The 24864-nt window shown below is 37.9% G+C and overlaps 1 protein-coding gene across 3 annotated transcripts in view; it reads right to left on the bottom strand.

Moving 5' to 3' along the window:
• The window catches only part of SLC24A2 (solute carrier family 24 member 2), a 110195-nt gene that overhangs the window by 50674 nt on the left and 34657 nt on the right, over positions 1-24864 (bottom strand). For 2 of the 3 annotated variants that reach the window (XM_069776033.1, XM_069776030.1), the window contains exons 2-3: positions 2341-2379; positions 1152-1260 (exon numbers count right to left, since the gene is read on the bottom strand). In XM_069776033.1, the coding sequence (XP_069632134.1) occupies positions 1152-1260; positions 2341-2379 (148 nt within the window). The remainder of the gene's footprint in view (positions 1-1151; positions 1261-2340; positions 2380-24864) is intronic. The other variant, XM_069776031.1, reaches the window with a different exon arrangement.

Genomic DNA, 24864 nt, shown 5'->3' on the forward strand with positions numbered 1-24864 from the left:
GTTTAACTGCAAAAAATTTCTTATGTCCTTTTTCAGCATTGAATGGGAATAGATTGAGCACAGTCTCTTGATGACTCCACTTTAACAGGCAACAGACTTTGGCAGTGAATAGTGCAGCATTAACCAAAGAAAGAAGTGATGTGAATCATGATCACGGTAGCAGTAATGGTGTGGAGGCTGCAAGGGCTAAAATTGCCTTTGTGTTGGCAAAATGAGTGTCAGCTTCAGCTTTTGAAGAGGGAAATGGAAAAGTAGATTTGCCTGGTCCAAGAGATACGGAGCAATGTAAAAAGCTGTATGCAATGTTGCAATGAGAAACATAAAGGAATTTAAATGCAAGGAAGTGCTACATATACTTTTTGATCGGTGAAGTTTGGGAGGTTTCCCTGTCAGTAATATTTAGGTCTCTTCAGTCCCTCACAATTCCTTCATAGGTGCTATTTCTCAAGACATTTATTACTACAGCAACAGAAGTCCTACAGACACACATTCACCATATAAACACCTGGCTTTGAAATTTTTTGGAAGTCCACCAGAAGTTGAGTTTCAGATCACCCCACAGCTGCAAAGCAAGCATGGTCTTCCTGCTAACTTCTCAAAGAAAAAAAAAATTACACCACACTTGGATAGTAAGCAAACTGTTAACATGCATGTAACACAGAGGGATGTTTGTTGCATTTTTCCTAATGTCAGCATTAAACCATCTGAAGTCAAACCAGCAGAGTCTCATTCTTTTCTATATTCCATATAACAAATTAACCCATCATTTTGGCTTTTTGTTTCTGATGTACTAAAATTCAAACCAGGAAAGAAAACAAAAAAAACCTCTACAAAAGTACAAGAGAATAGAGTTTTTGTAACTTTTTAATTGCTGCTGAAGCCAGAGGTGAAGTGAAATAGTAGTTACAATACGCATCAACCAAGTGATCAGTTTTAGTTAGCACCACAATGAACACATTTCCTAAGTTGCAAGTCTTGGTGGGAGTATGTACACCATGCCATAAGAGTGCAAAACTCTCTCAGAAAATTCAGACACATTCAGAAAAGACTGGTGAAAGCAATAGAAATTAATAGTTTCATGGGGAGAAAGGAAAAGGAAAGTAGTTGTTTGCTTTTGCAACACAAAACAAAAAAAAAATTAATAGGAATACCTTCAGCAAGTGGATCAAGTGTGTGAATCATGAGCTGGAAGATGCTGTTCCTCATTAGACTGTTGTGGAGAGATGCAGAGCTTCCTCCCCGCTGGAGCCGTGGCTTGGTCTAAGTGGAAAAATAAGGGAAAGAATTTAGGGTCTTTTCGTTGCTTGTGTGGAAACAGGTCCGAAACACTACGAATTAATCTCACATCTCACTACACAATGAAACATTTTCAACCATCACCTATATCAGATTATATTAAACTACACACTGTATTAAACATTGTCATATATATAGACGATTTCTCTGGAGGGAATGGATCATCAGATTAGTCATTAGTCTCCAGGGCTCAGGCAAAGAGCAGGGAAAAAAGAACCCTTCTCTGTGAAAACTCTTAAAATGTTAAGAAAATAAAAACCTCATACTTGCATCAGGAAGAATTCATAATTTGTTTCTTTGTAGAACCTTGTGATTGAATCCCTGAAGTAAGTTCTAATTTTTATTGCCTTGGTACATTGAAAATATGCATATTATCAAAATTATGGAGAAAAAGGGCAGAGAGTACCCTTTTTTAATGGCAAAATCCTAAAGCTCAGTCAGAGTGAAACATACTCCTCGCTTTGGTTCAATCCATTAAATACTGATTGCAAAACCAGATTGTGAATGTGATAAGGCAGTGCAGACAACTACAGCAAAGGAGCTAACATACAAGCATCTTTTACGTGCTTTTAAAGAAATTTAAAATATATTCTGAAGTTCTTTTCCCCATGCCATTGTCTAGTACAATAATTGATGCACTTAATATATCCCATAGAGTAAGACTGCTTTGTAGATGGACAGCTGCCTGTTTCAATAAAAAGGATAATCAGAGCCACCAGACTGCTGACTAATAAGACCCTGAAATCCAATTATAGGGAAAAAACAACACTGAAGAAAATAGTATTTTGCAATAATACATGGTACATGGATTAATCTTTGGTGTCAGATAAATTCTAAATGAAAAATGATAGAAACTGAACACAAAAATTAATTCACTGCTTTATCTTTGGAAATAAATTATTTAAATTCTATAGCAGCATAGGAGGCGGGGGGAAGAAATCCCAGTAATTTAGAAAAATGCTGATGTGTGCCAAACCAAAGTAAGGCTTCTCTCACCACCCTCCTGAGAAATTAATGCTCAGACACATACTAATTGCTGCCTACCGTCAATGTTTGGTCATCCTTGTCGCCAGCATTAGGTGACTGCATGAATGGGAAAAAGAACAAAAAGAACTGTCAGATGGAGCATGCATAGAATGGAAAGGCAGTAAAACACCACAGATGTCTGATCCTATGAATGCTGTTGTGATAGGTTTTTGAACCACTCAAATTAAAGCATCCTAGTGATCAAGTAAATCAGAACGAATTCACACTGCAACGTTGCAGGAGTCTTTTATTCTTGTCAGTTTATTGGACAGGAACTGTTGTCATTTCAGGGCTTGGCACACAGCAGCTGGGCTGCAGATCATGATGTTCACTTCACACAAATTACGCAGGGAAGCAAACTCCCTGTACGTCAACCAGTTTGAGAGAGTGAGGACTGAAAAGCCAAAAGCGATAAGAAACTCAGGATTAACCAACTGTTCAATTAAAAGACTAGAAAGGAGTAACACTATCTTGGTATTTGGCAGGAATGGACTAGGCAAGGAAATGAAACAAAGGTGTTTCAGTTTAACCACTCCCAGCAAATGGCCATTTAGCCCAAACTGGCAGCTCTGGTTAAGGGCAGGCAGCATGGCACATACTGCTCTGCCATGAAGGAAAATGAGACTCTGGATGGATTTTAAAGGCCATTAATGCTTCCAAGTAAGCAATGTGTCCTAGAGATGATTTGTGATTCCTACGTCCTATCCCTAGGACAACAGCAGCAGAACATATCACCAGGAGACGCTTCTGAGGGAGAACAGAATTTGCACTGAAAACAAGCAAATGCAAAATTTTGTATCTGATTTGTAGTCCTGAGTTTTGCTTGTTTCTTTAATAGAATTAACACTTATGTTAAACATGAACCCAGAACTTTTGCTACGGAATATGTTTCCATAACATCTTGAAAGTTGTGTGATAAAGTTGTGTTATTTTTCTAGTCATTCTGCTTATCCTGAGGAAGGAAAGTTAACACCAGAATACACGAAATATGAAACTCCAGTCATCAAGTACTAATTAAAATAGGACACAGTGCAAACTCCAGCTGCCACATTCATTCTTATTTGATCATAACCCCTTTTCCACAACCTGGCATATGAATAATTTCCTCCATCTCAAGGTTCTTGTTTGGTGCATTACATAGAAGACAAATTATGTCACAACTGTTCTATGGAACAATCTCCTCTGTGCAGTGAAACCCAGGTTTTGCACACACATCAACACTAACTTTCAGGACATGCCTTTTGAGTTAGTGAATTAACTCGAAGGTTAAGTGGAAGGCAAGCAGTTATGAGCGAACACTAATAACAGAGCAGATCCCTTCTGTTCCATAATAAGTGAAAGAATAACCAAAGCTGAACTCTTTGTCAAAAATGTACCCCGCAGCCATGAATATTAACTTGAAGAAGAGATAATGAGGCAAAGAAAATATCTTTGTTCTGATAAAGGAACTACCTGTCACCTCTGAAATTAGACTGCCCTCATGCAAGAAATGGTTAGACAAAAAATATTTTATGCCTGTATTGAAGACAACCATCATGGAAAGAACTTTAAACAGAGTGGAAAGAAAAGGAAAAAATCTGTGTTCCAAAATGTAATTAAAACAGTGGATGTATCTTAGAAATCTTTTGCATAATGTGTATGTATATACATGTAGTATACATACACATGCTCTTTCAGATACAAATCCACACACACACTTGCAAATCCATGATTTATTTGTGCATACTTTGAGGGACCTTCATGGGAGGTAAAATTTATCTTCTAGCAAAATTTGCAAGAAAGCAAAAAGGACAAGCAGGAAAAGTTCTTCTTGTCTCCAAAAAGGCGACTTAGGACAGTCAAGTCCTAAAGATCAGTGGGTATAGTTACAGAAATAAAGTTTGTGAGATGTGGATGAGTGTTCAGAACTGGAACTTTAATAAAAGTTTTAAAAATTATTATTTGGGACTTTGAACTTTTGAAGATATGAAATTTGTTTCTTAATTTTAATATTGATAGACATAAGAATATATACTTGATAAATCTGAATAATTTGTCATTTCTAGCTGACAAAGGGCTGAAGAATGTCACTTTTCTTATGGTCAAGAGGAGTTGAGAGCATTCAGCATGCCTCAAAAATACTAAGCATGCTCTAGGCTTAATATAAGGGCACTCCTAAAAAAAAAAAATCATGTCGAAGGAATCCCTGTCATTTACTTGAAAGGGAATGGGATGAAGTTGCATGAATGTATAAAAACAACTAGATGATAATTTGTACCATATAATCTAATTTGTAGAAGATAACTATGTTATAAAGAGAAAGAATAATGAAATACATTTTGCATATATGTTAAGGAAATAAAAGAACAGTGAAAAACACATCTGAAATAATTTAATTCTTCCTCTGTACAGAATGGGATACAACACCATGAAACAGATTTTTTAAATTGTTTTTTCCACACTTGATTAGTAACACAATTGCTTCTGAGCTTAACTTGCCAATCAAATTACATCCTAGAAGAAATGTTCAAGACTGGAATACAAATAAAATTTTAAGGCAGAAATGCCTCCACAGTTTTAAAACCAGGAATGTAAACAATAGTTAGACATTTTGGTGATACCAAATACTTATAATGCCTGGATTACCTCCTGGATTAACAAGAATAACACCTTAAAATAGTGTTTTAAACTATGGCAGTGAAAAATTCAGTTGTGGTGTTGCTGTTTACATCATGTATTTGATGGCATTTTGTCCCCACTAGTATGGCAAATTAAACTACTTTCCTATTGTCTACAGTGAGTTTTGCATTTACATGTTCATTGCTATGTAATCTGGGTATCACATGCTGCATGGCAAAGTATTCTAACATATCATTTTTCCCTTGTAGAAACATCTAGTATTCAGACATTTTATACAACCTTTTAATTTAAGACGACACTTAAAAACTGGTCCAATGTTAAAATGGTTGTGTTTCTTTGCACTAGGAATGAATACTGTATTTTTGGACATACTCAACAGCGATTTCTTTAAAGAAAAACACATTTTCTGCAAGGATAATTTTGCTCTTAAATCATGGCAACTGTTGCATATCAGTTCCCTCAGAAAGAGAAAGAAATTCCATGTCATCTGTGCATTACATCCATTTCTGAAGGAATTACTAGTAAAAAAATTATCTTTTGCAATTACATGTTATAATTTCTTTGAAACCATGAATTTATTATAGTTCTGCAAAATGAAAACAATGCATTCTAAGTATACTCTCTTATTCAAAAGTATCTGGGGCACAATCCCTTATTATGTTTTTATCAGAATTATAAAAAGATTAATCATGAGACTGTTCACTGAAGTTTTTTAGAGAATTCACAAAAACATTTATTGGTTCTCCTGTATGCCATAGCAGTACGTAAGAGTTTGTCCATCCTCCTGCCTGTGTTGGTGATCACGTATTCAAGTTTGCTCCAGCTGTGCTAAAAGTCTTAAAACATTTTATTTCAGGAAGAATAAAAAAACCCCCTCTACTTGCTATGAAGAAATGGTCGGTGGTACCCTTTTCACACATCTCTTTTTCTCAGTGATGTAAGTCCATCAGTTATTAAGCCTGACATGTTCCTTGCCTTGTTTGGAAATGTGTGTACTTGAGAAACAGGCTCCTGAAGTAATTCACACAAGAGATGATGCCTCACTAACTACGTGGCGAATCTCCTCATGCTTTCCTTTAAAATAAAGGGCATCATGACAGTCAAATGAGAACAGAATCTATAAAAAGCTCTAGGTATTTGATACAGAATATCCTTGTTAATAAAGATGGCTAGTAGCTTGAATCATCTATTAGATTGTGTATTCCAAAACCAGAATCGGAGGGCTGACTGCCTGCAGCTCTAGGAATTGCTGCTCTGGTTGAAGTTTGCATGTTACAGGTTCAATAGCCTGAAGCAATTAGTGAATTGGACTGCCCACCCCCTTCTCCCAACGTAAGAAAAGCAGGCTGTCAAACAACAGCAGGTAAAAATGTAACTGGATTTCAACAGCCTTTCTACTGTGTGGGTTCACGTCTCTTTCCTACTTGCTAAACCTTTTCCAACTATAAAACCTAAAAAGCTACTTTGATTTTAATCAGCTTTTATGGGAAAAATGAAATTTCATCATGTTTGGTGGCTGGCAGTGTGGTGCTGAATGCTGAATCGTGTCTCTAATTACTGTAGAATATGAGCCCAGATAGGGTTTTGCTAAACTGTCTCAAGATGTTTTATAGTGAAGGACTTTGGCTACTCTCTCTTAGCCTTGTTTTCAAAAGTGGCACCTGGACTCTGCAATTTTATACCTATCAGTGAGTCACTGCTTGTCAGTTCTGAAGTAAATTACAGATGATAGTTTTCTTGGTGTACAGGGCTCTCTAATTTTAGCAAGACACTTACACTTAAGGTCTGTGGTTTTTTTGTTAGGCTGAACTGCAGAAAAAACAAGATGCATTTCAAAGGCAGACACTGAAATCAATTTAGTTAACTTAATAGGGTCCAGATAATTTCTAAAAATCAGTATCCTAAGGCATGCTAGTACTTGGAATAGAACTGTTCTGCATTTGTTTGAAATTATATGATAAATTGGGTTAATGCGTAACTAAAATCCAAAGCAGCAAACTCAACTAGACAGATTTCAGAAATAAGCCTAATGAGCTCAGTGAAGAAACAAAAAAATGAAGTAAGGTATTATTTTATCTAGTTCTCTTAATATGTATATTTTTGGATTTTACCAAATCAGAATCCCTTAGACCTCCTTTCTGTGAATATCCCAAAACAATCCCATATTATAAACCTTGCATACTTAATAGATAGGCTTTATATGGTTGGCAGGAAGCTGAAAAGTGCAAGTCCTAGTGGTCTCAATATACTTAAACTAAAATTCTTCTAGATATCCATGGAAATAAAAGTTGACCATCACTGCCACAGTCTATGGAAGCTCTGTCAGGTGCTGCAATGGGGCCAGTACACATTACTAAATGAAGGTGATGCCATTACCCCACTCTCTAGATTCATTATGTAGAAAGGCTGCAAGCAGCTGTAGGGGAATATTTCTGCATTTAAGCTATAGCAAGCTGATGGTAAGGATTGTAACTTGCATATTACTGCTTAGTAGATCATTACTTGAATCCAGACTGTGATCTAACACTTAGTACAGAACCTTGGATCTTATTTAAAACAGAGGAGGAAAAGCCTTTAGTAAGCACGCTGTAGAAAAAGAAACTAAAATTCCCTTTCACTTTGTCTGCCTTCTTCCTTCCTTTCGCCCTTATCTTTCCTAAAAGTAAACAGAGAGTTCTATTTAAAGAAGCGGACTTCTCTATTGTTGGAGGAAAAAAGCATGATTCACAAGAACCATATCCAAAATTAAATTGAGGTTGTAAGTTTGCTTTACTCATCAAAATGAAGAATTTATTAAATTAAGCTTGAACTTTCAAAGACATTGAGCTGGACCATCAAATTGGGATACCTGGCTGTATTTACAACTGCTTCTTTACAAGCACTTAGTGTGAAAGTTGTAGCCCTGGGCAAAGCAGAATGGCTTTGTTCATTCAGATCAGTTGCCTCTTTTATGCCAGTCTGTTCATGCAATTACCCAATGTGCATACACATAGTGAATCCTCATGAATGTTCAGCAGAGACGCATCTTAGCTGATTCGAGCAGTGACAAAAGGATGGTTTAAAGTATCAGTTGCTAAATCACATGCTAATGTTAGGTCAACTGATTTAATTCCAGATTTTTATGCATACCATTGTATGAAATAGGATTCTTCCAGTCAGCCTGTAGGACCAGTCATATGACATTTAGTTATTCAACACATGTAAGAAAGTCAGAGCCTGCCCCATGCCTCTTACCTTCTCTGAACTTGCTTAAAGTCAGGTATCTTTGGCTTAGGATGGCAATGTAATAGCTCAAGCTTAAAGACTTGATGAGTTCTTAATCACCTTAGTGTCAGGAGTAATTATGCAGTTTTAAGTTGTCCTCTTATCCTCATTTCAAGACTTGTCAATGAAGTCACCTTTTGCTATTTTTTAAATAATATAAATTAGCACCATAGCTCTGTATGTCTATGTAACTTTCAGGGGGACAAACAAATCTTAAATCAGAAACAAAAACTAAAGCTAGGTACTTACAGTGGTCATTAGATACTCACGCACAAAAAACATTTGTTCATAAGTGACAGTTTAAGTACTTCAGTATGGATTTAGGTAGCTAGCTTTAAAATACCTGGATTTAAAGTGTTTAATATGCTGCTACTGCATGAACAATATTACATTGGAAAGCATTAGTGAGTGTACCAAGATTAAGTTCTCAAAATTTAAAAAATATCTGAATTAAAATCACCCATGAAACAAGCTGTAAATTCTGGGTGGGGGGCTGGGAAGGTTTTCAGCTGAACTCCCACTACACCATAGAGACTACTGACAGGAGATGCCGGCTCTTCATTTCTTACATCTCAAACATGAACGGCTTAGCAAGAAGCCAGCAAAAAAACACTTCCTAGGACTTCTGCTTACCTAAATACACAAAGGATCTGCTACAGATTATGGAGGTTTTAGAGTTTGCCTTAAAAGTAGTCACAGTAATTCCCAGAGAGGAAAGTGTTCAACAAATCTTAGTGCTTGCTGATGCTATGCCAATTTGCAACTACCAAATAAATCTCATTGCAGTAAGTTGGCTGTACATTGCAGAAGATTCATCACAAGGGTGAAAAGGTTGCAGTTTCACTGCCTTTCCACCTCCAACACCCTGGAGACCCTGAAGGGCATGGGCAGCTTCTCTTCTGCAGAGAAGAACCCAGCCTGCACAGCCTGTAGGGAGGAAATGCTGAATCGGTGCATCCTCAGATGCCCTGGTCACATCCCCTTTCCACCAAGCTCTGCTCACTTCTCTGTCTTATTTCACAGCTGCCTTCCACGTTCAGGTGACTTTTTGTCACCAGGACCTCTGCCGACTTTATTGTCAGGTGGCAGAAACTCGCACTGGATCTAGCTCTCAGGATAGCGACTGCAAGGACGTAATCAAATGTGAGAGGGGCATATAAAGTAATGAATGATATTGAGAAAGCTAGCTAAGCATTGCTAATAGCTGATGTTTCCCAGAATGTCAGAAGGGGACAGAGAATAGAAGGTAGAATGCTAGCCCTCAAATGAGACAAAGCGAAAGCATTGGTGTGCTGTATCTATCCTGTAAGACTACGTTTTCCATGAAACAGTAGTAACATTTAAAGTGGTCTACCTCACACATTTTAAAAAACAGGGAGCAGGGAGAAAGGAAAGCTTCACCAAAACAGTTAGGATGATCCTTAAGGTACAAATGTTTCAAATAACTATGCTTCAAAACGTAAAATCCTCATTCATGGGGAGCACACTGCCAGCTCTACGCTGCGGGACTCTGGGTGTCAGTTTTACACCAGCCTAACAGGCAAAATATAGCAATTGGTTTCCGTTCCTCCACTTCCCCATCTGTAAACTTGGAATAGAGACATTGTTTGTAGACAACTTTGTTCTGATGAAAAGGGCTGATTGCTTTGTGGGCAAGTTACTGGTTAAACTGCCTTCTTTTCAGCAATTAACTGTGCTCCTTGGGTTTTGCAGCTTCTACTGAGCACAACATACATGTTCATTGCAATAAGCTACAAAGCAGAACTTCTCTAAGAGCAGCATCTCCAATAGCTATAGGTAAAGGATCAAAATGTACCTCTTGCAGTGTTTGTTAGCTAACAAACATCAAAGATTTTTTTTTTTCTATTTTTGGACTATTTATGTCTCTAACAGGTCTGAGACTATGGCTTTACAAGATTATATGAGAATCAATGCAATCAAAGCACACAAAACACTTGTACTTTTTAGATCCAATAGCATGTTAGACTGATTCTTCAACATTGTAAAAGGAAAACCAATGAAAATATGTTGGTTTTATTTTTTTATTCACCCACTAACTAGATTATATTACACTGTCTCAGTTTTAAAATGGGAAACCAGACATTAAGTCTGAGGCAAAAGTATTACTAAAAGCAAATACCTTAATTTTGCATACTTGACTCAACAGTATTTCAGGCTCACTGCCTTTATAACTGACATCGAATACCATCTGTCTGCATATTCATCCTTCAGATAATCATTTTCAGCTATTTTCACCACTGCCTCCTAGGTCTTTCTGGTCACCTGAAACATGCAAATGCCATCTAGGGGTTTGTAAGAAACGGTAGGGAGAAAAACTGTTGAGAAGAAATAGAAAAGAAATTTTACAGAACAACCTGCAGGTAAGACACCAGCACTGTACTACCAGTGAGCCTGATGGAGCTGTGGACAGAAAAGCAAGTCTGAATTTCCAGATTTCATGTACAACCATAAAGCAAACCAAATTGTTTTCTTCACATTAGGTGAAGAAAAAAAGGACCACATCAGCTTCTGTGTTACTCTGATTCCTCCTGCCTTTTAACTATTTTTCTACAACATTCTGCTTTGGATTGAGATGGAAGGGAAGATCTGTGGTTCTGAAATCAAGAGCATCCCTGTATGCTGGGATTCTGGAGACCACCAGGCATGTGTTCTGGAGAATATGCAGCATGCACATGCCAGGCTACTTTTGACTCCTTTGGAGCCAAGAGATGAAACTCAGGCAGAAAGACCTGAACAGTACTGTTTCTAAATGCAGAGTTACTACATTAAGAACTTAAATCAGACCTCACCCATTTTGGCTCTCAGTGTTTGGACACCTAATTTGGGGAATTATGTCTTACATGGCATAGCAAAGGATAGACAGAAAATCTTTGTACTCACCTTCCTTCATCAGTCTGCTATTTCACACTGCCTTTCACACTACTGATTTGTCTCTGCAGCTATGAACCAGATGCCTGCAGGTAACTCATTGACCCACATAATGCAGAAGCAGTGGCTCTGTTTCTCTCCTCTGCAAAGCCCTGTTCTCCCAGAACAGCCTCGTAATATTTAAGGTAAACCTACAGCTCCAAGGAGAATACCCACTGTGATCAAAGAGAATAAGGCATTAGGGGAAACAGATATTCTGGAGTTAGGGAGGACTGAATCATGGAAGGGTGTAGTAGGAGACCATAGCTACAAGAAAGCATGAGAGAGTTTGTGGTGAAGTAGTGAGTATGTCAGCCTAAGCAGCTAGCAGCCCTAGCTCAGGCTCATATCTACCTTCCATTTCTGCCTTTCTCATTTACAGCCTAGGACAAAAGCATTCCTTTACCTCCAAGCTGCCAGGTGAGCTTCATTGCAAATCATAAGATTGCTCAGAGACTTTTTCTGAGAGATGTTATTTTGGACACCAGCCAAAATCACAGTCTGCAAGGTCTTTCAAATAGAAAGAGAAGCTCACAGTAGTAACTCCATCCATGTTTTACTTAATCCCATACCACAAAAAAAACTTAAAGTTTGGTTTCTCTAAGCACTGTAGGAGTCACAAGCAGGAGACCATGCCATTACCCCAGCTGTAAACTGTAAGCTGTACGCCAACAGTTGTTCCCCAAAATCAGTCTGCCTCTATCTTTTCCTCTCATGACTTTTCTCCCAGAACTTGTGCTTCTTTCATCAAATCTTGGACTTTCTTGCTGCCTTTTTTCCTCCCATCTCTTTGGCAGGCACATCACACAATGCCCATGGAAACCCAGTCCACCATGAACACCTCTGTTCCAGGGATGGCCATACCTCTTTATCTGAGATGGATGCTCCTAGTGTTTCAGCTATCTGCTTTCCTCAAGAAGTGCAATCATAACTATCTGCATTTACCAAGGAGAGAGCTGTTACACCCCACTGGTTTCAATAATGCGCAGCTCTATTAAACTTTCTTCAGTGTAAAGGGTACAAGAAATGGAAAGATCAGGGGAAGCCTTCAACAAAAGTACACCCTTGTATTAAGTGAAGTCACCATGACAGAGGGGATATGAAAACAAGACTTGGGCTTGCATAGTAAAGCTGGGCCCTCATAATGAAATATACTGGGTGTGAATTCCATTAAAAAAAAAAAGAATATTTTCAGAGCCTCAGTATGAATACTTGCTGATTATTTAATAGCCAAACTCCAGTTCCTGTGTCTATGTTCTAGGTTGGCATGTTTCTGGCTTTAATTACATCCCAATGTAAATCCCTGTTTTCATGTAACACACATACTGCCCAATTTACAAAAATCTGGTTGTTCCAAGAGGGAACAACCTAGTTCCCTAGGATAAACATTTGTCACAACTAAATTAGTCATATAAAGAAAACTGTAAGGTAAGGTAAGCCAGAAATCATTATGCATGTTGCAGTCTTAAGCTGTCTGGAAGTAATCCATAAACTAGTTTTTGGTTCTATAGAAAATTCCCATTGCTATGAATCTACACGTTTCTATTTCTACATGACTCTGCAATCATTCTGCAAGCATGTAAAAGCCTCAGTAAGTGATGCACACATCATTCTTTTCACAATATTCACTTGAACTTTGGGAAACTGCAGTCTCTGTCAAGATAAATTGTCAGTAAACATGGTTCTCCCATGGGAGTTTGTGAGGGTCCAGCCAGGATTTTATGAATTTAAGCCACTTTTTATTACACTGTGTTCTATACATGGTCTTTTATGTTAACCAGCTTTTGTGCTCACAATGCTGACCAAGGGAGTCAAAGAGAACAAATGGATTTGATTCTTGACATATCATCTTTCCATTCGTAAAACGCTGTGTGGCCAGAATGAGAAGAAACCTGGATTAAAACTCCCTTAGTCTCTCTGCTTCATGTTTGTTTTACTGGAAATTGTACTGTAGATATCTCTGTGCATATACATTTTTGACATGCTTCATAAATATTATTCCTGCAGTCCTGCTATGGATGTCTATGGCAATATCTGAAGAGTGCTTGTTCTATATTTTTTTTTTTAATTCAAAACTGTGCTTATTGAATGGGAAAGAATAATTAGGACTGTTACTGCCCAATTCCTGTTAACTCCATTTCCAAACTGAACTCCCTTATATACAACCATAGAAATCTCATCTCAAACCATTCACATTTTTCAGCATTCTAGTTAAATCTGAATTATCAAAACCTTTTCATTCTGGTTCATAGACATTAAGCAATTACATGACAAAAATTAAGAACATCAGGTAAAATCATGATCTTAAATAAAGAAACAAGAAGTACAGCGGACACTGGCATGGAAAACCTCCAACAGATCAAAGGAACAGAAAAAAACTGTCTCAAAGTCTGATTTTGCACCACTGCGAATTATTTCCATGGAATCAGCGTAAAACTAAATGCAATGAGAGCAGGATCCCGTCGAGCATGCAGGAAGAGATGTGCTATTTATTCCACAGTACAGTGAAGCAAGGTGTCAGTCTCACAATTTTTTACATATAAAGCAAAATAAAGTGAAAATAAAAAATGCATTTTGCAATACAAAAGTTTCCCACCTTCAGGGGTCTACTGGCTAACAGATCCTACTGCATTTGCAGCTATAAGAATCACTAAAGCACTAGCTATCATACGCTACTAAATACAAAGTGTCTCTCTCTCTGGATGTTACTGCCTGCTTATTAATCTGTGGTTTTATCTAAGCTGATCTGTAGGACGTGCTCCTATATCACACGTTCTCCCAGACCTTGCCTGACAAGGGCTTTTTCAGACACGCAGTCAGGCTCTTCCTCCACCCTGCAGATTGTGAGGACTTTGCCCGCTCAGCTTCCTGGAGACTCACCCTGTACCTAGCCAGATGCAAAAATTTTGAGAACTTGGTGTAGTTTACAGTCACATATCCTTGCCACGCAACACTGCAACGACCAGAGCTGAGAAGATTGCGGGCTTTAAATCCAGTTGCTCGCTCTGACAAGCAAGATCACGCTGTGTTGGGGATCTAGAGAGTTCAACTGCTCCAACAACGTCAATTGCCAGAATCTTTTTGGAAAAAGCATTTAAGTAACTTCATGTCCCACCTATGTTGGTCAGCTCTCACACCAGTAGCCATTTAAAAAAACCCCAACACATTTAAAATTGCTTTCTTAATGCTATGGCCAACTATGGCGAGTTGTGCCATGTTTCTCCCTGCTAAAAGACTGCTTGGCCCCTCTCATTAGCAGCATCCAGAGCAGCTTTATACAACACCAGAGCAGTCACACTGTGGCTCAGCCACCCCTCACACCCCTCACTGCTTTGACTCCTAGCCTCCACCACATTCAGAGTCACAGGCAAGTAAGGACAACATCATAAACTACTCACTGAGCTCATTAAAGGATGGCAAAGCAGAAACTATAACAGGATGCAAACCCTTTTCTGTCTCATTCCTAGCTGGAAGCTCATTCAGGTTGGGAATAAACAAGAGCTGCTCCTGCCTGCTGGATTAATAGTGCCATCTGTGAAATAAGGACTCCAGGATAGACCTGGGTGATAGCAGATTTTGGTGTACGAACAAACAGAATCTACTGCAACATTGCCAATGCCTAGCAATCTTCTGTGCACAGCCAGAGAAAAGGAAAGTACAGATTTGCATGGGGACAGACTGGTCATTTCACCAAAGACCTTGGACCTAAAAGCCAACACAGAGTCAAAATTTTTTGCACAGCCTTTGGAAAAACTGCTCTCCAGACTCTTATCTGTCCTCTGATGGAAATAAGTTAGTTAACACAACTGTACAAGCCTTATTTACAATTGCATTAATACAGAAAAGGCTAATCCCTTGGTTTAGACCACAGAGAATGATGAGATATCTTGGATGAAAACAAGTCAAGAGACATAAAACTAAAAAAGACAAAAATGCTGCCAAAACACAGAAAGTACAAATTTTTGTGAGCATGAAGAAAGTGTTCTACGCACAGAAAAAGGGGTGATTTTCTGTTATCTATCCTCTTATTAAATAAGGACATATACTGACAGCTTGAAAATTCTGTCTTACAAAGCCTTTCTTTTCTGCCCAAGAAACAGTCACAGACCCAGGGGCAGATGAATTCTAATAATTGATTTGGGGGGGGGAAGGTGCTGAATTTATGTTATTTAGCTCTTGGAAACATGGGACAAAAATCTTCCAGAGAATGTAGACCTGTTGGCTAAATTTTTCCAACCATGACTTGGCATAGAAAATTAATCCTCAGACCTAAGACTACATCTTTTTGTATGAGAATCATTGTGATCATGAAACATTTGTGGAGCAAGTTAACTATGCCTTCCTGGACCATGAAATAATACCCAACAGAAGGACATTCCTATGTCTCCGATGAAAGTACTGTGAAAAACCTAATAATAGAAAGACATTGCATCTCTTATAGCTAAAGACAATTAAATAAATCAGAGCAACAAAGAACTATAAGTAGCAATGTCCCAAATAAACAAAACCTTATTGCTTGCATCACAACTTCTGCAAAAAGAAGTTGGGTTACACACAGTGTCATGAAACTCAGATGTGGCAATTTCGATTCTACTCACGTAAAATTTATTTAGAAAGACAAATTTCTTCACTGTCGTCACTGCACTATGAATTTCCTACAATGATACCCTGCTTGCTATTGAATTGAAACAGAGTGATTTGAAGCCTTTGCAGCAAATCTTTCATTATCAATTTTCATATAATTCCCCCTACTGGGAGCTGGAGCACTGTTTTGTTTAATTATTTCAGGCATTTTATCTCACATAATGTGAACTCGTATACATAAAGGAGAATTAGAATCACCTCTGCACTTTGTTTTCTGTCATTTAGGACGTCAGAGTTTATTGCGATGTGTGTGTGCCTGACTTCTTTAGAAAAAAATACATTAATTTTTTCTTAACTCATTTGCTCCCTTCTTTCATTAGTTGAAAAGAAATCTGGCTTTGTGATCTAAATTCTACGAGTTGCTTTTTGCTGATGACAAAAAATATTTCATCTGCCAGGTCATTTATCTCCTCTAAATGTGCATAATTTATCACTTACGCAAACTAATGCCTAGTGTTTAATACCTGCAAATTCTTCTGATTTCAGGAGGAAACTAAACCATGAATATGAATCTCAGTTTCATTTATAAAATGATATTTTTACTGCTTGATCCTTGTGAAGATAACCTTCTAAATGTAGATTGACATAAGCCACTTACTAGGATTAAACAAGTTAAAGCAAGCAAGTTTCATTTCTGCATTAAAAGGCTGAGAGCGGTGGTGTGGTCACACGCAAGAGCAAGTCTAGCATACAGTGAAAAGAAAACGTTCTTCTTATACATTCAATCCCTTATTTTTGTATTTATCTTCCCCAAGATATCAGCAAAAATTTTCAGCAATGACTGCACCAAGAACAAGGGTTCCTTAAAAAAGTAACGGGTAGAAGGTAGCGGCTTCTCGATAGCTGCTGTTTCTTACATTTATCTTAGTGAAACTTCAGCCTTAAGTAATACCTGACTCATTCTTGCAAATGAACAAAAAATGAACTTTTCCTATGCCTTTTTAAAGTCCTTTAAAGATAATTACATTTTAGGATGTTAAACAGAAATAATCCCATTCCACACACTTAACGAACAATGTGTCAGGATCTCCTGCAGAAAAAGGTTTGATTCAGGACTCTTAGACTGGTTCCAGTCTGGTCTTCAGTCTGATATTCTCAGAAGAAAGACCATTAGAGTGTGGATTTTTTTTTCTCAACACTTTCTGAATCAGTCTTGCTTTCTTCCTTTTTTTTTTTTTTTTTTTAAATAAGGTCTATACCACTAACATATTCACTGTCTTGCCTTACCTTTTTCTTTAAAACTGCTAGTTTTTCTGTAAGGTCTGTCAATGACCTCTGGACTAAAAGTTACATATGATCTTTGCTGTGGTCAGAAATATCTGACAGAACTTTTAAACACCAGAGTGGAAAATGCCATGCAGTCCAAATCTCACTCCTTCGCAAGAGATCAACAGAACTATTCAAAAAATACTGATAGCAGTGAATTTGTCTGCTGCAGATGAAACAAGCTTAGTTTTGAGTAAGTGTCATGGAGAGATGCAATTATGACTCCTGTCCATTCACTCCAAGTGTACATATTTATGCTACTTGAGGCAGAAAATCTCGCAGTGATTGTTGGTCATTATCTCTTCCCTGAACTACATCACTGAAGACAAGAAACATCTGGAGGAAAAGCCTATAGAAATATCCAAATGACAGACAGTTGTCAGTGTTAAAGAAAACAATGCAGCCGGTCAACTAGAGAGCCCTGGACGCTGAGGAATCATCAGGTTGTGCATAGTTTTATAAGTAACTTCACAGATGTTTTCAGGGCTATAGCTATAGTAGCTCCAACTAGAAATGTAGTCATATGGCAAAACTCCCATCAGCAACAATTTTGGATCATGGATGACAGTATAAAGACAGACTTAATGTCAGCTTAATGGTCAAGGAGACTTGGTCTAATATGAAAAGATCCAACATCACAAGGCAAAACAAAAAGCATGGCTAGAAAACCTTCGATACCAAAAGGGATGGGCACCCGGCAGTTTAGGGGATAGAGGCAGTGTAACTTAATCCCTGGGAAGGCCATAGCAAACTAAGGGAGATTTATCTTTGAATAGATTCGTGCCTGCTTGTGAGGAGCTGGTTTTCTGAATTCAAATGCAGCTGAACAGACTTTGTAGCCTGATACTCCTACAGGAGAACGAACTCCTGTGCTGTGCCTGCTCTAGGTGAGAACTCCTCTTTATTGCCAATGTCACCCAAACCCACAGTTTTTAAATAAATATGGTTTCAGTTAACATGTACCACATACAATCCATTTGCTTTTTGGTTAGCTACAGCATGAATGCAGATGGGGCAAAAATCCTTGGGAAGGGACTGAGTGGAGTGGAACATGATAGTTTTATAGAGTAATTGGCTCCCCTTGAGAATTTCTTGCACTTTCCTGTCTTCTACAGTATTTTTGTAAGTGTAGGATGGCACTTGTGCAGACCCTTAAAGATCAATGGCACTAAATCAGGCAACTCACCGAGTCGCTCATGCAAGTAAGAGTTTTTGGGACTGAGCTCATAATTTCTAAGAGCAAATACATTAGGATTTTATAAGCTCAAAAAGGCTTGTGAGAGTAATAATCTGTAAAGCCTATTAAGCTATTAAGGTAACCAAATAAAGCATCTGCATTTTGATGTGTCTCCAATCTAAGTGCTCAGCACGAAGCTTTCTTAGTGATATAAAGAAGGCTGAAGAAATCATTCTCCATAAGACAATTTTCTGTTTCAGCTTCTGTTAGAAAAGAATATAAATCCCAGAAACTTCTTCCACTTTTACAACATCTTGTATCAGTGTTATGCTTTCAATATTTGAAAATGTCTTCTCTGTTAAAAGGATTTTTCATTCCTTAAGACAAAGGATAAAACACACTGATTCCTCTAGCCTCTTTATATTTTTATATGTTTGCACTGTTTCACCTCCTGCAAGATCCATCAGCCACGCTAATCCCATGGCCATCTCTGCTCCACTTCCTACTTGTTACTACTGCTCCACTCTATTGGCTGGATGTTCTCCACAAGCATTTGTTTCTTTTTCATTCTTTACACTTTCATTCAGAATCTGCTTAAAGACATATTTCTGTGCTGATCATAACAGGCATGTTCATAACCTAACAAAACTAAATTAAATGGAACTTTTTAGCTAATGTTCTCTGGAGGTTGCCATTTTGCATCATAACTATTTTGGTTTTAACTCAGTGAAGTGGTAAGGTCCTTAGAATTTATATTCTTTGGGTACATCAAGTAGGGCCAAACACACAACTATAGCTAGCTTACAATATATTTCTTAAAATTTTTTATTGAGTGTCATGTGCTAACATCACAAGCAATAATCCTAGCTTTTCTGCCATAAGCAAATAGGTGCACATTTGCTACCCTCAGCAGCAGTCTATTTAGTTTATGTTGTTAAACAAGCTTTCATCCTTCAGAATGAAAATGGTTTATGGTCTTGGTTTTAAAATTGTGAAATTGTATTCTCAGACATGAGATTTCATACACGTATCTTGAAATAATCATAATCAAATGACAGGAAAAATGGTAATACATTCATCACACTCTGCAACAGCATTCACCAATTCATCCAATATTAGTTGCATAAATATGTTTAGTATGTCTCATCTTCAAAACTTTACTATTTCAGAGTCACAGAAATGCCATTCTTCTGTCTTTCTAGTAAATGTGGTTAATTGAAGCCATTCAATAAGATAATGTAGTGTTTCTCTCTTAATTACAAAGGTCCCATTTGGGCAAACTATTTCTTTACATTTTCTTTAATTTTAATTTTCCTTCCTTTTCCAGGCCTGGAAAGTTTTACTTCCAAGACTATGTGCAATTATAATCCAAAAATAAAGACTAGAATGGCTTTACAGATAAGCCAACCAAACAATACTGATTATGATAGGAAATAAAAAGATGAGTCTGTTTCCATGGTAAAATGTAACTACTATATTAGACACAGGCACTGCAGCAATAAACAGAACCTGCAGTGAAGACATCTTCTGCCTGAGTCCAACAACAGGCCACAATCGGTCATCTTAAGTAATGCTGATTTTATTGTTTTCCCCCTTTACTTTTTTCATGCCAGGTGATATTTAATTACCACACACCTAGTCAAATGAATATATGTGTGAGAAAGTCTTGGATGACAAAAACTGGTGGTTCAGAAAGTTTATTTGGAGGATGAATTGAGAGGACACAGAAATATTCCCTTCATGATGTTTACCACTTTTACTCTCACCAAATAGTGCCCAGTATCTGAATGACTGAAAACTATTCAGAAGGAGTGGGCATGGTGAGCTTGGATTTCTAAAGAATATATTATAAGCACTTGTTAAGGGTACAATTAGATGTTTTTACATTTTTCTCCACTATATTCAGATACAGGTACTCCAGGTTTAGTCTCAATGACACAAAATTAATAAAAATATTTTTACATTGTAAGCTAAAATAAAGTACCCTTATCCCAACACCAAGCCTTTGCTTTGTTCAGTCAGATGACTTGCAGGAGGAAAGATTAAAACATTGAAATTTCAGTAATTTCATTTATTCTAAGCCTTATGTAAATAAATGTAATGATTGGGTAGTTATTTTTAAAGAAGTGGACTGAAACTCACTAGGCCTGGTCCTGAAGTGTTAAAAATTCTTAGATTTTAATTCCTGTAGTTCTCTCTGTCCATCAGAGAAAATTACTTTATTTACCACTGAAATATCTCTGGCTGAAAGGCAGCTACAGTTCACTGTAAAACAACACAAGAATTTGAGACAGGAAGAGGCCAAGAAACTGCTTGGGAAAACTGGGTGATAGGGGCTATTTGGTCTATATTAAACATCTATTGAACAGCATAATATTTTTCTTCATTTTTATTTACATTGCCACACACTGTTGTAGTACGTTGCCACATGGCTGCTGTGTTCCACCTGCATTTTGCACATCTGTCACGTCAAGTGGCTTGTGAAGTACTCTACACCTATTTTATACTATTCCTTATTCAGAATCTTTTTCTGGATAACATGTAACAGCTGCTGCTCCTTCCAATATTTTAGTACTAAAAGACTTTTTATATAAATTCCAGAAAGGCTAAGCCAAATCTCAACGGAAGCCCAACACTGTCACGCTGTAATTAGAGAGGTTTCTTCCCCTGCTGTGTACTGCTTCTTGTAGCAACCCTGGTACAGGTACACATGACCAAAGGCAGGAGTATCATCATTCCTGGGGACTTCTTGTTGTCGTCTCCTGTCCTATATCTTCATATGATGAATGTTTATATAAATCAGCAGATTAGACTAACCTATCAGAAATCTTGCTTAGGCACTGGTACTGCAGTTGACTACAAACCACTGAAGTGAGAACAATGGCAGTCCCCAGTGGACTACCCTGGGATTTGGGGCAAACACTGATCTGCTGTTTCTCCCACACAGATAATAAGCATCAAAAGGGAATAGCAGGGTTAGTGGGGAAGAGTGCAAGCTGTCCCTACAGTCCCTTGAAGGATCCACAGAAACACTGATGAAATTTCACTTCCATCTGTATCTGAAATTTGCTGTGTCCGACAAGTAAGATATGTAAGTTCTAAGTAATTTTGCATAAATATCTTTGCTTCAAATGTAATAAAATTAGTGGCGGACATAAGTCACATTTAAATATAAGATCATTGGTCTATCCAAATCACTCTTACCAGAGATGCTTTACAGTCAGCTTAGATCAGCTGTGCTATCCCCTATGCAAATGGAAAGGATAAGCAGGATCTGGCATTTGATCAGACAAATTTGTGACATCTCATTCCTACCTGTGAGCTGTTGGGACACAGCTAGGACATAACTTTCCCTGGCAGGAGAGAGCGTACAAGACCTTGCTTGCATTTCTTCTATAACAAGCACCTTATTCATCCATGGACACTTCCTGCTTGCACTAATGCAGCTCTCTGGGTACTCCAGCATTTTTTCTCTTAAAAGCCTCAGAACTCTTTCACATACTTTTTTAAGAGGAAAAGCTATTCCCACACAGTGTGAGAATATCCATTTCTTACAGCCTTATGGATCTAGGTTTCTGCTCTGCTGGAAGACAGGGGAGCCTAATCCTAGCTCCATAATAAGAAAGGTCTCTTCCCCTCAACACATCCACATTTTTATTTAAACAATGTTAATTTCAAAGTTCACTTAGATGTCAGAAAATTGGGCTCCAGGGGAACTCAATTCACTTCTGTAAAGCAGCTTCAGATTTCCCATGTGATATTTACAGAATTTGGCTCACTACACTATATCTTATTAATATTTTCTTTAAAGAGGGGGTATTTACCTGCACAATCTATGTATTTTGGTCAGAGCTGCTTCCGAGTGAAGGCTGAGTCCTGGATTTATCACCTAGGGGAGTGCCCAGACAAAGCCCTAAGGAGGCTGCAAGGGGTACAGCAAGTTAACACTTCATACCAGTGCTTTAAAGGATAAAATAGCTCTAACGGATGTGACACAGTCTTTGAAAGTTTTAGCATTTGCTCTGTTTTTGACAGGTGTCTCAGTTATGCATTATAAGGAAGAGCTAGAAAGAAATGGGAGTCCTAACAAAGAAGGTGTCAACTTCTTGAGCTAGATTTAAGTCCAGTGTTCCTGTTCCCAGACAGAAAACAGAATCGCATTCTTTATACTGCTGCTGAATTCTTGGTTTAAATGCTGGTACAGACCCACATGACACCAACTAGTGCTGCTGAATCCCATACATCCTATCACTTCTCAACCTCAATGACCAAAAGCAGGGACAGAACTTCTCCCACAAGGCTGAGGGCAGAAAATGATCCTACAAGCTACTGAAAGCTCCCATGTTTCAGTTTGGAAGTAGCTAAGCAGACACCTATGTAGAATTTGTATATGAGGTTATTTAATTTTTTAGAATTCAAAAGCAAAAATATTATTGATCCAATGATGACCATTACTATGTGAGCAATGTTTATATTCCTGTAAGGCAGGAGCTGATCTAAACTCTTATTTGCCAATAAATGGCAGGTTTAAAAATGTTTTCAAGCCACTGGTTCTAGTCCTGCCAGGATAATGGTGACCTCAAGTAGAAGGATCTCCACTTTACTGAGAGCTTTATTGCTTATTAAGACAGGTAAGACTTGGATGACCTTGCAGTCCTAGCAGAGGTGGAAGAGCAAAGAGTACAGAGACGCTTACAAGCGTTTCTTGTGATATATCTAGCAAAAGATGGTAAAACATTAGGATTGAGGTAATACTGGTAATGTGAGTTGAAGCTAAGAACAAATCCACTTTCTGCCTGCAACTGGCATATTCCTTTCCCCCTGTGCAGGCTGTGCAGCCATGCAGAATCCTTGCATTTCTCCAGATGCTGAAAACTGCAGGGTCTATTCTGAAATGGAAAATCTGATTAAGTGTATCTTTGATCCCACTAAAATGTGTGCTTAAGAACATTTGTGAAGCAGGTCCTCAGTGAATACTGTGGCTTTTTGATTAGGTACAGAAAATATGGAAAAAGCGAGAGCAACCTGCCAAGACATAAATTCATCTTTTCCATTACGATCTCCCTTCTAGAGAGGGCTGCGCAATCGCTGTACATTTAGGACAAACTACAAAGTTTTAAGTTCCTACAAATAAGCACTACTTACACCAAACAGTCAAAAGATTAGGAAGTATTCTTGGTTCCCCCTTGATGTACTGTATTGCTGTTTGTTTCCCCATCTGCAAAATTAAGATAATAATACGGACTTTTTGTGAAGTGCTTTGCCAGTCATACATGGAAAAGTCAATGAATGAGCTAAATATTTGGTTCAAATCATCCAGTAACTTCACTATTCCCTTGTCAACTGATATTTCTATTTCCATCTGCTTCTAGTTAAATCCCATGCATCTTGGGCAAAGTTTTTTCATCGGTGATGAAAACAAACATTTGAAGAGCTACTCTTTCTGGCTGATGCTCAGAATGCTTTTTATTGTTGAATTGCATATATAAATTCCAAAAAGAGATTCAAAATACATCTTAGTCTAACCCTAATTCCTACATAACAGAATTTTGATTTTATGAAATTTACAAAATAAAATATCCTTTCACCACTGTACTGAAAGTCTGCCTAGGACTAAGCATGTACTAACATGTTAACCTGTTACAAGCAGGACCCAAATCAGTGTAAGCAGAATTATGAGCAGAGTGGTGAAATAAATGTGTAAAACCTTCCTTTCATATTCTCTAGGGTTCTGCAGCTACAGCCAATAAACTTTCCAGTTAATTCTCTAAGAGGCAGGATTATGAGAAGAACAAAATGGAAGGCCACTGATGAGCTGGATCAGGTCCACCTGAAAACTGTTTTCTGGTGTACTTTGTTCCACTGAACTAGATGGGTGCTTGTATCAGCAAGGCTCTGTCAGTCACCCAGGCCAGGCACTTTATGCTGTTTACAAGAGCCCTTAGCTCCTACACTTTCTTATTCAGGCCTTGGCCAGAACACTGTTATTTGGATAATGGCAAAACCTATCAAGAAATGAGCAAGCCCTTCCAGTCAAAATGAAGGTCTGACTTGTTTTCTCTGGAAACAATAAAATATCTATTGGTTGCAACAGGGATACACCCCTACAGCTGATATTGCTCTGTACCCTTTTGAGAATCCCGCAGAAGAGCAGGAGCCTTTCCTTTGGGTGTGCACTTGCTGGTGCTGCTTCTGAAGTCTTGGAATGAAACAAGAATAAATTTGAAATTAAATGTTGCTGACAAACTACAAGGGGTTCTGACATTCCACAGCCTAAGAGGGCCAACATAGCATTTTTTAAGTAAATCTCAGATTTAGTAGAAGTCACATATCAATTTCCTTTAGAAGTCTTGGTCTTTGTTGCTTATGCAGTTAATGATCATCAGGGAAATGAAGCGACAGTAAATATCCTGGTTCAACTTAGCTACCACAGTTTTCATGGTGGCAATCATTGAAACTATGTGATGTCATCAGAGTACTAAAAATGCACCGCTTTAAGGTACCTCTAGTCATAACAAAAATAGCATTATCAACACATGAGCAATTCTTGTACAGACCTAACTTTTCACAGAGGTTGCAGGCATTATGAGATATGAGGGAGGGATGTTGACATTGCATTAACCTTGGCATGGATAGCTTAAATT

Source organism: Haliaeetus albicilla, chromosome Z (assembly GCF_947461875.1).
Source record: "Haliaeetus albicilla chromosome Z, bHalAlb1.1, whole genome shotgun sequence".
Lineage (NCBI taxonomy): Eukaryota > Metazoa > Chordata > Aves > Accipitriformes > Accipitridae > Haliaeetus > Haliaeetus albicilla.